The sequence below is a fragment of the Anser cygnoides genome, chromosome 1 (assembly GCF_040182565.1).
Source record: "Anser cygnoides isolate HZ-2024a breed goose chromosome 1, Taihu_goose_T2T_genome, whole genome shotgun sequence".
NCBI lineage: Eukaryota > Metazoa > Chordata > Aves > Anseriformes > Anatidae > Anser > Anser cygnoides.
Window position 1 is genome coordinate 172,295,803 of NC_089873.1, and position 16,698 is coordinate 172,312,500.

Sequence of the window (16,698 nt, forward strand, 5' to 3'; positions counted from 1 at the left end):
ATCTGTCTAAGGACAGTAAACCTTGCCTGTTGAAATTTAATCTCTCCTGTGTACAGGAGATGGACTTTCCTATTTGAGATTTCATCAGTTTCATTTCAGAAAGCTGTTATATCTGTCAAACATTTCAGTTTGAAATGAATGGTGGTTTTTTTTTTTTTTTTTGCCTTTGTGTGCTACAAAAGCACCTGGTTGTCAATCAGCAGAAATAAAATGAGACAAGATGGATGATCCACTATTATGATTGGCATTTTATTTTTATTTTACAAGCCCTTTTTTCTTCCTCAAACTGCAATGACTTAAAAATGGCAAAGCATGTCTACGCTGTGAAAATACAAGAGAAACATGGATATAGCAAAGGGAACCCATCCTTGGTTTGCCCTGTTCCTGTTTGTTTTGACTACTTAGCCATTCTTCTGAGTGTTGGTACAGACCAGGTGGGCAACTACAGGAAACTGTAGTTGACTAGTGTGATAAATTGTGTGAATGGCACACAATCTTGTGAATGAGATTTAAATATGTTTTATGAGTGATATTTAAATACTTACTTTGCTTTTCTTTGTTTTTGCTATAGAATTAATACATTGCCACAAACCTCATGCAGTCCATAGTATTTAACTGATAGAGCAAGACAACTTCTGGATGAGCTCTGTAGGCTTTCAGAGTGTCTCCAGGCAAAGCAACAATCCAGGACTTTGAGCAAGTAATTTAAATCTCATGACAGTTTTGTTTTTAATTTGCTTCCCTGATTGCAAATCAGAATGTTTGTTTCTTAATGCAATTTTTCAAACTCTGGCCTAATAAATTGTCAAAATGGTGTGCACTTTTCGAGAGTGTTTAAAAAAATTGATGTATTTCTTAGAATCTGTAATGTATCTATTGATAGCATCCCTGCTGAGCATTGCTGGATTTCACTATTACTCTGCTTTCTTAAAAGCTAGGCTTTGGCCTTCTTCTGTGCATTAGCAATTGATTAAGAAGTATTCTAATCTGCCACAGAGTACCAAGAAACTAATGGCTTGTGGAGTATTTTAGTCTTTAAGCTTCCACTGCAAATTATATGAAAAATAGTGTCATTTGGCTGATGCTTAAATACCTCTCATTCTTCTATGAGGTATCGTTGCTGTCCGTTCTTATTCCTCTTTTTAATCTCCTCCTTCATTCTCTGAGTATACTTATTTTTGTAAAACATATGTATGCACATATAAGAAATCTGATATTTTCCTTCAAATGAATGCTATCAGCAGAGAATCAACACATTTTGAATATGATCTGTTCTAGCACATCCAACTTGTAACCACATGTTCTAGTAGGTAAGGACTAATAATGAACTAACTGACTTCATTAGTATATGAAGATCTTATCTGGAATTATATCTGGATTGAAGAATGATATGGGAAGTAAAACACTTTCTAAACTAGATAGGTACTTGCTTTGACTTGTTTCAATATATTTAAGAAAATCCAGTTAGAATGAATTACAGTTATTAATACAAATCTGAAAAGAAAATCAAGTCCTGAAATATGTAACATAAATTTTCTCTCTGTAGCTTGCTTGGTTGCATACTAAATTTATATTTCAAAACTGAGCTGAAGGATTGGCAGAGGAGAAACTAGGGCCTAACTTCGTAACTGGATTTGCAGAGATGTTAACTGTGACAGCTCCTTCTGGTTGTAACCGGAACAGAGGGAGTAAACAAAGGTAGCCTTAAGTTTCATGTCAAAATATGAAATGGCTTTAATTTAGTGGACTTGTAGTACTAAAGAATGTACAGGATGAGCAGAGATTGCAAGCTTTTTAGTGTTATGCACATGCGTTATAGTACTGACCAAATTTGATTCACTTGTAATTAACATTGTATAGGTGTATGCATCATGGAGGAGTGAAACTTGTTTCGTATGGTGTAATGAACTATAGGATTAATTTTTTCCTTCAGAGCAGTAAATGTCTGTATTGTCAGCAAAAATACACAAGCAAAATCCTCTGTATCTATCTTCACCTACAACTGCTGGAGTAATGTCCAATACTGTAGTACCAGTTAGCCTGCTGGGTATCACCAGTTATTTTTGTAGACATCCTGTATCTGTCATAGTTAAAACCAGCAGACAAAAAAACTGTTTAATATGTTTTGCTTGCTTGCATTTTTTTTTTTTTTAGAAAAGTCTTCATACTTGTCTCACAATGGTATAATGCATTCACAATTTGTAATAGGTGTGGTATCTCACTGAGACTTATGATAGAAAATTGATTCTGAAAACAACAGCAAAAATGTAAATCACAAAGCAGAACACTGGAGATTGCAATTCAGTAAGCGGATAGTGTTTCTTGAATTCAGCAATTTGAAAGGGAGATTGGGGTGAGAGATGAAAACATTTATGTATCTTTACATTTCAAAATGGGTAAAAGCTCAGTGTGGATGTCTGGACTTGCGGGAAAACTTAGCCTTTTAATAAGAAAGCTGGCAGTGCTGGTGTGATATAAAGAATGCCACTGATCCTTGAGTCTGCTTGTTTAAAGCAGCATGCTGAGCACTTTTCAGCAGAGCTGTTTCATACAGTGCCTACTAAGACACTTTATACATAGTTCAGATCAACTGCAGGCAAAGTACTTCGCATTGCCAGTTATGATTTTTATCTGTCATTAGGCACAGAAATTATTCCTGATTTCAGAACTTTCCTTCTCTGGATCAGCGGTGACCACACTGAAAAACATTCTGCATTCACCATCTCACAACTGGTATTTTTAACACTTACATGTCCTAATGCCAGATAGAAGCCTAACCTGTGAAGTTGAAGCCTATTGTTCAAGTTCATTTCAGCAAGCCTCTAGCTACTGAAGAACATTCTATCTCATTTCCTGCAATACTCAGTAAAGATATTTGAGGGTCAGAGGGCTCTGCACTTTGTGCTGTTGTTTGCTACTACTTATGATATTTGGAGTCTGGTAGGGATGCTGTGATAGCACCTTCAATTAAAAGCCATAGGCAACAAGCATAACAGACAGAAGCCTTAAGACTGCTTAACATTTTGCAGTTTCTTCAACTAGAGAAAAAACAGCATGAGAATAAACTATGTTAGCTTAATTGTGATTTTCACCTAAGCACTGCCCATGAGACCTCAGACCTAGCAGAAAACCCCATCTGAAATGTCAAGGGGCTTTTTTGTTTTAAGGTTGCTTAAATTTATCATATTTCCTTTAAAAAACAGCAACACAGTTCTACTCCAGTTTTAAAGACTTAAGCTTTGGCTGTCTGTCTTGGGTTTTCATTACTTTTACATGTATACAGTTGCACAGATAATGAGAAACCTGCAAAACCTGCATATCATTGCATGTAACATTGCTCTGCAACTATTTACCACCTCATTAGTTTTTTCAATAGCAAAGATAAGTTAGCATTCTGTCATGAAATTTGAACAGCCACCACATCCAGCTGAAGCTTATAAGCCAAGGCGTAATAACTTTCACAAACTGCATTAACTCTTGCAGAAGATGCAATCTTGTAAATACAATCTTGTAAAATAAAAAAAAAAAAGTGACTTTTTTATATCTATGTAGCCAATTTGTTTGACATTTTCTTCAGTAAATTTTTCTGCTCTCAGAAATCTTTTAAAATACAAAGGGAGGAATTAGGTTTTGCGTCAGTCTGCACAACTCAATTGACTGAGATAGAATTGATCTCATTTACATTTGGACTGTGCTGTACACTCATTATTCTTAAAATGTGATGTGCCTTCTTCTTATTTCTGTTAAGGCTTTATCTTCACTGCAAAACAGGTGTGTTTTACATCAAGATTGTTGTGAGGTAGCTGTCTAAATCTAAAATCCATGTGGAGAAATGAAACAGGTATTTTGTACCTTGATGTAGTTGATCAAGGTCAGCCCTGAACAATACACCTGGGGTTGATCTGAACTGGTTATGTACAGGTAAAACTACAACACCTTACCATTAGCACGATTTTATACAGCATTATCTTCTTCAGTGTAAGGTCATGTTACACTGTCTTGTGATTTTAAGGTGCCTTTGAGGATATGAATTGCATGTGTACTTATTCTAGATCCTTTTACACTTCTGAAGTGATGTAAAGTGAATCTTTGCCCTGCTGTCTGGCATACAATTTGGTCCTGTGGCTGCAGTAAAGTCCTTGTTGTACTTTCAGACTTATCCATTGTGACATTAGCAACAATATTCCTAAAAGTTGTGCCAGGCTTGCAGTACCATCTGGTATAGCTGCAATGCATTTTTATACCTTCTTCAGTGTTGGTGCTACCATTTTGCAAACTATGCATGATTGCATCAATGATTGCAGGTTCATACAGTGCTTATTACTCAGTCATTCCCCAAAACTGGAGTAGTATGAAGCATCAAAATCAAACGTTAGCTTAACACAGGCCATTAAGTTGTGATGGTGATGGTATAGATGTGTCTGTATTCAATTTTTACTTCAGTAAAACAGTATTTTATAGGAAGCATGATCAGAATAAAACATTTCATCCACAGTCTACTCAATCTTGACAATAAATGAGTATAATAGGAACAAATGGCACTTCCTTAGCAAGCTAGGTAGGCAGTCCTGAGCATGAGCAGTCTTCAGTTTTTCCGTGATGTAGTTTGAGTCTACTTGCTCCTAAGAATTCACTTCTCAGTATATGTCTCCCACATTTGTTAAAGTGTCTTCTGAAATTGCCCATAGGCTTGAATTAATGTCAACTGAAGGGTTACCATTCCATTAAAAATGCCTTTAAGATTTACTGTCTAACCTGGTAAGCAATCTGGATAAACAGTTGTTTTACACCTTGTGCCTCTTATTTGACGTTTTAAAAGTTCTCCCTTATATCTCTTAAAATATTCCTTTACCATTGCCTCCTCTCTTACCTTTTTATTTAAACTCAGTGACTCTTTTTGTTCTTTCTACTTCTGAACTTTTCAAAGTAGTTTGCTTGCCTAACGTCCTCCACAGATACTCTGCCCATCTAAGGATCCTCTCCTTTTCAGTATCTTCTTTTTTTAATACCCACCGCTGCCCCCTACCTCCCCCCAACCCCCCCCCAAAAAGCAACAACAACAACAACAAAAAAACTACAAGACAACATATTTGGTTCAGTCAGTAGTAACTCAGCAGCAGCTGACTGCTGCTTCCAATTATACCATATACTGGAAAGCCAAGTTGTTGAAGTACTGGAATCAATGTTATAATAAAACTAGTTAAGAAGCTAGCAGTGTCTCATAAAGGGTTCTGGACATTGTCTGATTTCTGCCATAAGCAAAATACTGACAAGTCCTGCTTTGTTTTGCTGCTTTTTCAGGTGGCAAAAAGCTAGACATACATTCATTATATTGTAAAATCACAACCTTCGAGATTTTGCTGAATCTGCCCTGCAGCTATTTATCACATGATTGCAGGGAATGAAAATAACATTTTTTACTTCTGCTAGGAATATGTTGCTAACCTTGAGGCAAGATAGTGCATAATTTTATGTGTGCCTAGTCTTGCTGTTATATATAGATTGTTCTGAGATGAATCAGTGTTTTCATTTCCCAGAATTTAGCACTAGTGTTTTATGAGAGCCAAGGAGATTTCATATACTTAGGCTCTTGGCTGCTACAGTGACCAGGGATCCCAAGTCTGAGTCACATTTACGCTAATGCCATTAATGTATATAGTCATGGAAAAGGGACAAGAAAATATTAATAGCATTTACTCCAAAGTTAAGTTGTTGTTGTTGTTGTTGAGGTTAGAGCTTGCGTGTAATAATCTTTCTGTAAAGGCTAACTGAGCCCAATCATGATTTCACATCTATTAATGTTATGTTTTTGAAATTACAGTTATTCCATTGATGTTTTCACTTGTAATCAAGAACTGAATCTGTCTCCTCATGTCTGTGTGCTAATCCCTCTTTCTTCCTCCCACAAGCAATAGTCTGCACAAAACTGAAAGATCTCTAAGACTTTTTTTTTTTTTTCCCCCTGCAGCACCCATCCTTCCCTTGTGTCTTGAATAGTCTGTTCTTTAATATGAAGTATTAATTTACTTTAAATAGAAGGAATTAGGGAAACTGGGGCTCAGTCCCTCACCACAATTATGAATTTAACCATTAAAATTATCTGATGCTTTTGAAAGCATAGCTCTATTATAGCTTTGTAGTTAATATACAGTTATGATTTCTTTGTTTAGTTTATTTACAGGATGACCCGCAGTGGGAGTTTTTAAACATGTTATAATAATTTCTGCTATTACGTGGATACTTTCTGTCATGTCCCACTTTAGAGCTTCTTATGTATAGAGACAGCATTTTTTAGGTATTACCTAGAGATACAAATTTGTGGAGTGCAATTTCCAAACTAAGTTCACTGAGTTCCAGTTTTTAATGTTTCTGACACTTAAACATCTTAAGAACAGCAGAACAGCATGAAATTTATTGGATTTTTTTTAGGAGTACATTGATGAAAACAATAGTATGTACAAATCAGGCCATTTTAAGAAATAAAGCACTTTTGAATGTAGAGATATTAGGATTGTCTGTGCCCTAGCAGAAACTTGTACAGTTATAAAATAAGTGTTTATCTTCTAGCCATGGGGTACAAAAGAATCACATTTTAAATCCATGGATCTGTGGTATTTTGAGGTAGTTTAATGCAATGGTGAGACAAATTGTACTAAATCCAAAACCATTGGAGCTTCAGATTATGCTGCTTTAAATTGCTGTGTAAATTTTGTTTAACAGATTTCTAGTTGATTAAAGCTTGAGGAAAAAAAGAAAAGGCAGAAAGAGAAAAGTTTAGTTTTACTCCTGTGAACTGGGGGAGGGAGTGGGGTTAGCTATCTCAAAATATGAGAGCAGCAGTCCACTTTTGCAGACTTAGCAGAGGCACAAATATCATGACAAATTCTGTACAACATACTTGGGCAAAATGCCTGTTTGTTTTATTGAGAATTTTGTCTCCTTAAGACCTGTTTTCGCCTTATCTCTGAGTTTCTTGGACAAACTGTGTTGACTCTGATCCAGTAAAGTAGAGCAAGCTTCTTAATCTGGCATGTTAAATGAAAGCTCAGCTGGGAAAGGAATGCAGTATTTTGTCTTTGCATTTCAATTGAATTGAAACTTATTATTTTAAGCTTAGGCTGTGATAATCATCTCCAAGCAATATAACATCATTTACAAAGTCAGGTGATAGATACTGGGACTGGATACAAGGATATGATGGGACACAGCTTTCCTGTTAATAAAAACATAAATAAATAAATACAACATTCAAACTTCCTTATTCATGTCTTTGAAGCAGCTCAGCTCTGACTTGCAGCACTCCTGCTGTTTTGAGTTGCGGACCTTTCTTTCAATACAAAAAACAAATTATGCTAATCCACATGCTAGGCAAAAGCCCATTTGAGAATAGCTGAAAGTCTAAAAGAAGTTTCACTTTTGACCACATCCCCGTTTTGAACCAAGACAGCTAATGCAGAAAGGGTGGCCACAACTAGAGGTGTGCTGAGGGCCTTTCACATCTTCCCTAAAATTCTGGCATCATTTTTTCCTCTCATCTTGCCTTTCTTTAGGGAAATTACTCGTATTTTACACTAGAGTAATAGCCAAAAGAGTTGGACCTTTTATTCCTAAAACAAACATGGATATATATATATTTTCCATTTGTGTTGAGACTTCAGTCTCTACCAACAATGTGAAAAGAAATCATCAAATGTTCTGTAACTCTTTAAGCGATTATCACTGAATACATAGTATGGTTCCAAATGTAGTAAAGACATAAAAGTTCAAAAAATAAAATCTAGCACAAATCATAAACAAGTAACTGATGGAAATATGAACATACATTTTTTTGATGTTAATACGTATAAGTTTTGAAATGTAAAAACATTGTCAGCAATCCTGGGAGTGATATAGAATATCTTATTTTCATAAAGGTGAATGATGTGAGGCTACATGTACACTAAATAATTATAATCTAATTTATTTCCCAGGAGTACTGAAGATGCTCAGCTTAATATACAGAAGTATTTGTTAAGAATGTTACCAAATCAATATGGTGGGCTTAGACTAAGATCATACCGGAAGCTCCATCCTTCAGTTGTTCTCTGAATCATAAGAAGAAACTGATTGTGTCAAATGGAAAGTGAGAAATAATGTAATCTAATCAGTCTGCACTTTGGCCGAGTCATTTTAGGCTGGCCAAGATTTCTTTCCTATTCTCAGTTCATATAGGTATTTGACACAATACTGAAGAATTGACCATTTTAATTGTGCATATGTTTTCCTGGAAAGTGAGAGTCTTGGTAGGTTCATGGGGGTCTTTATCAGCGGGTTACTTGCACAACGTTCCTCAGGGTGAGCCAGCAGGAAGAAACACAGTTGGTTGCATCAGTACTTGCACCAACACTCTGCTGGGAATTGCAGTAGTTAAGAGAGCACAGGAGAAATAGATATTTTCCTCCTTCACAGCTTTTATTGCTTCCCCTGAAGCCTTCTGTCCATGATTCTTGTTGATTTTTGAACTCCATGAAGTTTTTTTTTTTTATTATTATTTTTATTGGTTCTGGGAACTGTCACTTTTTAGAAATCTGTTACTGAAAGTTTTGTGTCTTTTTTTTTTTTCTGAGTCTGTGGACTTGGTTTTCCATCTGTTTACAGTACTTTTGCATCTCTTCCTATTTTCTAACCAAAGAAAACATGAATATTCTTACCTTTTCCCTCTCTCTAATCTAGTCTAGTATACCGCAGACATATTGGTATTCACCTTTGCTATATTTCACAGGAGAATGTGCAAATACACGGAGTAACCCTTACTTGTTATGCACTGAATATGATGGAGACATACTGTTGCATGTTTCTGGATTGTGCAGCTTTAGCAACACTTAATATCAGCTATATTGATTTAATTGGTGTATTTTCCTCTGGAATCTCACAAAACCTTGCTGTTTCGTAAAACAGTCCATTTTATTCAGTATAAATGAGAGTTACTTTGAACAAAGCAGGCAATTACTTATATGGGATCTAATGCTGTGTAACTTCTGAAAATGAAAAAAAAAGTTGTTTATATAAATAATATAAATTTTAAAGTATTTTATAATAGATATCATTATTACTGTTTCAGTAAAGGTTACTGTTTCAGTAAAGGATAAACTGAGGTATAGAGAAACAACGTCTTAAAAGTGACACCTGTTTTCAAAGCCAAGAATGGAATGTGGACTAAATATTATATACATTACATACAGTGGCCCTTTTTGTCAAATTATTATTGAACTAGGTATAAAATTTGATGTTTTTATGGAGGAAAATTGAACTTTTAGAAAGATGAGAATGCCAACAGAACATCAGCAGTTATTTACATAGTATTGTCAGGGACAACTATTCTGGAGACAATTCAGTGAATCAGAGCTGTTTGATTAATCAAATCAAGTCTCTGTTGTAGCAATGCAAAGAGGTTATGTCTGCTGGCAGTCTGATATGAAATCAAATGTTTATGGATTAATGAACACAAGACAATTGCTTCTAAGCCTCTTTTCAAGTAAAATTCGTGGTCTTTAGAAATATGGATAAGTAGGGAATGATTAGCTGGATCTGACAGCACAAGTGAGAATTTATCCCCTCAAACATGCACTCTTTACAATTAAAGAAAATCTAAGCTATTAAAAGCAGGCAAAATAAAGCAAAGAACAAAATTTACAAGTTGTGTTTGTTATTTTATTAACATAAGGTAATTAAGCAAATTGTAATCATGGTTTCATTAGTTGAAGGATAAACTTAACAGAGCTTTATTATTACAAATTAAATGAAGAACTAACCCACAATCTGCTTTTTAAAAAGCAGTCCGGGCCTCATCTTCAAATGACCCTTGCACTTTAATGAACTGAAAAAAAAAAATCATTTTTTCTTTTATAACATTTGTTGTTCATTATATTATCTTTAAAAACTGTGAACAGTGTGCATATTATAAAAGGAAATGTGTAATCCATTTGAGCATAAAAGAAAGCTCTTCAGCTTTTATAGGAATTGACTCAGAAATAATTCAGGTACAATTTTGTGTTCCCTTTGGTCTCTTTCTTCTCTGAGAAGGCTCTCTGATTTGGTTTGATACTAAATTAGTTATATCTAAATGCCACCTTCGTTTCTGCCCCCACTGAGCTTAACAGTTCATTTTCCAGGCTAGAATAAAGAAATACTTGCTTTCATATTTTATCCAATCCCCATGGTGCAATAGACCAATAAGAACTATGTAGTTCTTACTGAGTTAAGAGAATAGGAGCACTTCTCTGAAGAAAATTGGCTGGCTTTCATTCACTGCATAAAAAAAAAAGATCAATTAAAAATGAAAACAGCTGGAAATGAAGATCTTCCTCTTGTCAAAGGTGAAAATTAAGCTACTCCCTGATTTTTATTTTTTTTAGTTTTTTAGGTTTTTTTAAGATGATTCTCTTACTTGCTAAGGTAACAATGACAGCATTACCTGATTGGGCTTACTTTTGGAAAATCGACTATGAGTAAAATATGATGTACAAGTAGTTTCACTGACTACTCCACACAAGATAACTAAATTCTAAGTTCATATGGGGATGAAATTTTTATCAAAACAGTTTAGAGATAGCAAAAGTCTCCCATTAAAATCTGTGGGAATTTTAAAATTGATATTAAGTCCTTTTGAAAAGTCTGCTGCCTTCTTTCCTCATGTTTAGCTCAGGGGGATCGCAGAACTAAATCCTGTGGGTGTTGGCTGCTGCTTTACCTGAAAGCTGATCTGGAGGTTAAAGTATTTTCAATGGAAACTTTAGTAACGACAATATTTGATCTGAAAAGGAAAAAAAAAAGGCAAGACAAAACACTGTCTTAAAATTATAACAGGTAGGTTCTATTTTGTTCAAAGAGAAACTCCATGAACTGGCTACTTTGATCAAGTTTCATTCTACATCATCATCTCAAAGTTGTGTTTCTTTTGGCATGTAGTAGCCACTGTACTTCACATTTTTTAATCATTTACTTCAGTACTACTAATTTTATTTTATTTTTGTAATTTTACTTATATTATGCAGTAAAGGAGAATATGATGTCGCTCAGCATGTTGCCTTATTATCATGCATGTGCATGCAGATTTGTGTTACAGATATGTACACATGCATGTATGTACAGGATTATATACACTTACTGAAATACATTGAGGTTCTAAACCTTAAAGAAAATGCTGGCCAAAGGTACATTATTCATTTGCCTAAAAAGCATGCACTGGTATATAGTTAATAGTTAAAGAGTCATGGAAAACTCAAAGTCATTTTCAACACTTTCAGAAAACGTTACTTCTCTTTTGATTTATTCAACATTGCTTTACATTTGCAAGTTAAGAAGTAAACCAAGTCCTCTGATTGTACTGGACATTCTCCTTGTTTATATAAACAGCTGAAGATCTAATTCTGTGACATTTGAAGATCTATTTTAGAAGATAAAAATAGATGGGAGATATTTGTTTGGAAAGGTAGTACAATTGCAGTCCAAATCAACAAGAGGCTTATCCCATACAGACCTACTGTGCATATACATCCAAGGTGAATATATGCTGTAGGAATACCTTTAGACAAAGCCATCACATAAGACAGAAGGGATGAACAGTTTGTAACTGCCAGGCTCCTTAGTGGCCAGTACTCTGACTACATCCCTATCCCTGCTGTTCACAGACTGAATGAGAATTAAAACAGCTAGGGATGCCATTAAGGCATTGGCTAGCATATGAAGGGAAAGAGTTTCTAACCGTAAGAAATCATGAGGTATGTCCATGTGTATTTCTTATTCCATTTGGGTTTATTTGCATTTTAGTATTTGTTTCTTGATGTCAAAGTCTTCAGGATTAGAATTGTGTGAAACTTTGCTCCTGTAGGAGCTTTGCAGGTATTTTCAAACTTTCAGCCTGGGAAACACAGACTGGAAACACTGGTACTGAGGCAGAGCTGTCAGATACTGTGGTTTCCACATCAGGTATGTAGCACTATTGCTTTGTGCTAGAAGATAGAATCCTTGTAAAAACATGGTATGTGTGTTTGTTCATGTAATGGATAGACAGTGTCTATGCTGATGAAAAGTCCTGTCTTGAACATCTTAGGCAAAGTCCATGAGTTTGGGCTAATGCAAACAGCAGTGCAGACTGGTGTGCCTTTTTTTGAAGTGCTTGGCACCCACTACTGCTACTATTACTTTTAAAGGGCTCCTAAGGTCAGAAATAGACACCTAAACCTTCTTTTCCAGTCAAATTTCTCTTTCAGATATTGACTGTGTACTGTTGTTCAGCATGCATTAAGATCTTTTAAACTATTTGCATTTGACCCTTTTATTTTCGTATTAGAAATAAAATTTTGCAAAAGTGTTTTACTATAAGTGTATCCTTCTGTTTTAAAGTGTTGGAAAGCATACAGGGACACTTGGCTGGTGTGGACCATTTTTTCATTAAATTTTGTATTATAAGGGTTTAAATTCAACAGTGAAATCTCAAGTATTTTTACAACTACTCATAGAAAACAATTCCTGTTTTCCTTTCAGTAAAGAATGTGTTAAGTTTTGGTTAGGCTTGAGCAGCCCCATCTAACTTAAACATGATTCTTCTGCACAGAATTTTCCACTTGCTATGCTCTGTGTACATCAAAGCAAATGAATAAAACTAGCTAAGTGATCTGGTGATAATAAGCACTGCACCCATGGGTCAGTAAGCCTGATTCATGCAACAGTATGCTAAGAAACTTGAGTGGTGTGTACAGGGCAGGTAGATCATGCTATCACATTTATGATTGCTATTCTAGAAAAAAAAAGGATAAGATCTTGCTGGAGTTTCAAATGGCAATGCAGCAGTGGAAGTAAAATAATTCCAAAAGACAAGTCAGGTCCTAGAAATAAAATGTTACAACTCTAACTATCTGATATATCTAAGAGGAAGTTTATTTTAAAATTTCCTCTACTTTGTGGAAGATTCTGAAGCTTTGGCTGTTTCATTATTTTTGTGATTGATTTGCATATTTATTTCCCTTCTCATTTTATTTCAGAATTAAAATCTCTAAATATTTAGACTTTTTTCTTATTTAAAGATTGTGTTTGGATATATCACTGAACACAAATCTTAGTACAATTAATATGCAAACAAGTTTTTCTGTAAAGAGTTCACTAAATAATCAATCCCCAACCCTGGATTCCTGGATAAGAGCTTGTATCTGTTACTTTTTCATGTCAGTAGAATTATGCCAACTTTTACAAGTTTAAATTAGTTAAGCTCACGAAAGGTTGATTTTTGGTTGGTTTCCTTGCTTGTTTTCAAAAAAAAAAAAAAGAAAAAAAAGGTACCATGGAAAGAAGGATAGGGGACACAGGCTTGCTTTGGGATAGAAACCCTGTGCCTTTGTGTATATGCATGTGTGTGTGTGCATGTGCATGCACGTGAGAGTGAATATCCAGACAAACAAATCACTTTGCAGGGTAAAAAATGTTGAATTAAAAAGAGAAACAGTGGTGTTTACAGTGGTGTTTACAGAGTATCTTGTATTTAACTAGAGCAGCCCTGGAAAGCAGTACTCCCAGTAATCTCTCTTTAACAGATTCAAGTGGAAGAAAGCCAAGTTGTTTGGTTGCACAATAGGTTGCAATCATGTGGGACAGTTCCCAGTTGGGAGCTGAAAACTGAAAACCTGACATGCATAAGTGAATGAAGCTACCCTACATGACTGTTGATTTAAGATTTTTCCCCCTCCTTAAAAATACAGCTGGGCTTCTGCCTTTGTCAGGGTACTGAAGAGGCAACACTTTGTGAGACAGAAAATTAGTTTTAAATTGACATTTTGGATGTCGGTGATAATTTACCCTGACATTATGGCTATTGGTTGTGATTGTGACAAGCAGGCTTGATCCAAGTGGGCACTGTAAGAGCCAAATTTAATAGACTACCGTTGTAATTTCCTGCCGTGCAGACTGCAGAGACTTTCCAATGTTCCTTCACCACAACAGTCAGGGATTACTAAATAACAAGTCCACAGGACTAGGGTAGGATTGAAAAGATTAATGGAATATGACAAAATTGCACCTAAGGGGGAAAATCTGTAGCAGTTTTTGTATGGTGATGTGGTAGATCAGGCAAATTGTCAATTGCTACTGATCTTTACACATGCATGTCTTCAAAGAAAGTGTGTGAAAATCAGGCAGAATCCAGCTATGTGGCTAAGGCTGTCATAAACATTTATGTCATCAACTGCATAAATCATTTAATACTATCATTTTAAGTATTTGCATGATCAACTATATTAAGCATCAGTAGATTGAAGGCACTGTACTAAATCATTTTTTACTCTGCTATAACCTTTATCCTGCTAAACTAAATCCTAAAAGATTAAAATGTAGGGTTAGTCCAACCCTTCTTTTCAAGGATAATTAAGGAATACAGTTACTGTTTAGGAAGAGTGTTTCCAGCTTTAGAACTTTATATATGTATATATATATATATATAATTGGTTTGGAGTCGTCATATTCTGACCTGATGTTAAATAAAAACCTTTCTATCCTTTTGATAAATATCTATTTCAAAACAACAATAACAGTCTTAGCCTCTTAGCCCCCAGTTATTATGGGATATTGATGTATTTTTAATAAACTGTTTATCACTATGAAATGTCAGAAGTTTGTAAACAGATCCTTGGTTTCTTTTCACACTGGCTTAAACTAAGAATGCCACCGCTGATGGCAGTGGATTTACATCACATACATACAAAGAGAAGGAAGAAAAGAGCTATTCAGTTTTATTTTTAGAATAACTTTTCTTTGGAAAGGAACATATCTATTTAACATTGTTTATTATCTCTACAAGAAAGGTAAAATTTGGAATAATTTATTGGACTTAAGTGGAACAGTTTTAGATTTATGCTGTGTTCATGATAGTTGAACTTAGCCCTTCAAGTAAGATACTTTTTTTTTTTTTTCAGTTTGGTATAAACATTTAATGATTATGAAAAATAGCAAGTTGTGGAAGGGTTAAAGTTTTGTCTATGTAGATTAACGCTAGCGAGAGAAATTTAAAAAAGAAAAATCACAAACATTTTTTAGTTGCTGTCTGAGGTAATCCCTCATGTATTGTGAATTGTTTAAGGGGGCACTTCTTCAGTAGCGTTGACTGAAGAAGCTTTGTTGTTATTTAGACTTGTTACTAGTGGAACAGCAAGCGATTTGTTAATTCCATTAGCCATCTTTTCTGCACACTGGAAAAACTGAATGTAATTGTAAACTCTTTCTACTGTATACTTAAGCCATCAAGAGTCCTGGAAGGCTTTGGTTATACTCTTCAAAGATATCGGTTAGGAAAGGGTGGGCTATGTTGTGTCTTTAAAACAGAAATAGGGAAAAAATATGCCACAGAATGTAAGCTGAAAGATTTATTTTTAACCCAAAATAATGTTCTAATACAAAAACACTGAGTTTTTGTATTAATCTGACTCGTAAAGTCCATTTAAAAAACTTATGACTGGTAAAGATTCTAGTTACCTATTTATTTTTTTAGTAAGTCTTATAAGTCCTAAAAGTACAACCTGTCAGTATGCCATTAGTGTTTTCTCCAAATCTGTCTTGTCTCCAGAAGCAATGCCAGGGACTTCATGTTTCCCTCCCTTTGGGTTCCCAAGGCAATCCATAGGTCTCTTCCTGTGTGCTGTTGCATGTGGTAGGCACATGGGTATAGCAGGACTCAAATTGATAGGCTTGCTGCACTCTTGTGCATATTTGGTGCAGTCAGGGTTCATATTTTTCTGTCTTTTCACCATGAAATCTCTGGTGGTTTAGTGGACAGAAAAAGTGAAAAATACCATGTGAATCTGGAAAAAATAATTAGCATTTCTTCCTGTTGTTAACAGGGGTTGCTGAAAACCTAGTCTTACTGTGTTTAGCAAGAAAAAGCAAAGAGACCTTCCGGGATTAGGAGCCCAGCCAAAAGTTGATTACATCTGAATTGGAGTGTCTGCCCTCTAAGTGATCACTGGTATTGAATAGTAGTTTTGCACAGAGAGGGTAAACTTTTTTCGATAGAAGAGATAGTTATATTGAAAAGACAATGAGGCTCTTTGGTTCAAGAAGCTTCGTTTGGTGAAGTCCAGGAAAAGAACATAAGCATTTGATTCTTCCCATGTACTTAAAAAAAATAGCAAGCTGTCTTCTAGAGATCTTAATGTCCAAAAATTCCTTAGTGGTGTTTAAAAATCCACAATCGGTTATTCCAAATGTCAGCATATTGCTTTTATTTCAGCAATAAGGAATGGAAAGCTGTCTTCTCTGCAATGCTTTTGAGCTGTTCAGATAGCACATTACAGATTGGTTAAATGCAACTCACATAACCCTACCATGCTCTGTTTGAAAGGACAGTGAAACTTTTAATTCATTATTGGGTAATTTTCTGGTATGCTTTTTCCTCAGTTTGAGTGACAGCCCCACACCCCCAATGCATGGTTTGTTTAGTTGTAGTGCTGAATACTTGACTTTCTCTTTTAAGACCTAATTTTATATCAACTGTAAAATTATCAGTAGGATGGTCCTCACTCTTAGGTACTGAAAAAGGGAACACATTTTGCATACTTCTCAAGACATAACTTTGTCACTGTGTGATGATTTTTCTCTAAAACATGGAAAACAGTGGAGGTCCATCTGTTGGGTAAATTTTCCCTCTGTGTGTGATATAATGTAATGAGTAATCAT

The 16,698-nt window shown here is 35.2% G+C and overlaps 1 protein-coding gene across 6 annotated transcripts in view; it reads left to right on the top strand.

Moving 5' to 3' along the window:
• PCDH9 (protocadherin 9) overlaps positions 1-16,698 on the top strand; it is a 723,381-nt gene that overhangs the window by 14,391 nt on the left and 692,292 nt on the right. The window contains exon 3 of one of the 6 annotated variants that reach the window (XM_048051384.2): positions 572-16,698. This exon is cut by the window's right edge and continues 1,356 nt beyond it. The exons of the other annotated variants lie outside the window; for them this stretch is intronic. Within the exon in view, the coding sequence (XP_047907341.1) occupies positions 572-577 (6 nt within the window). The 3' untranslated portion in view covers positions 578-16,698. The remainder of the gene's footprint in view (positions 1-571) is intronic. 6 annotated transcript variants of the gene reach the window in all.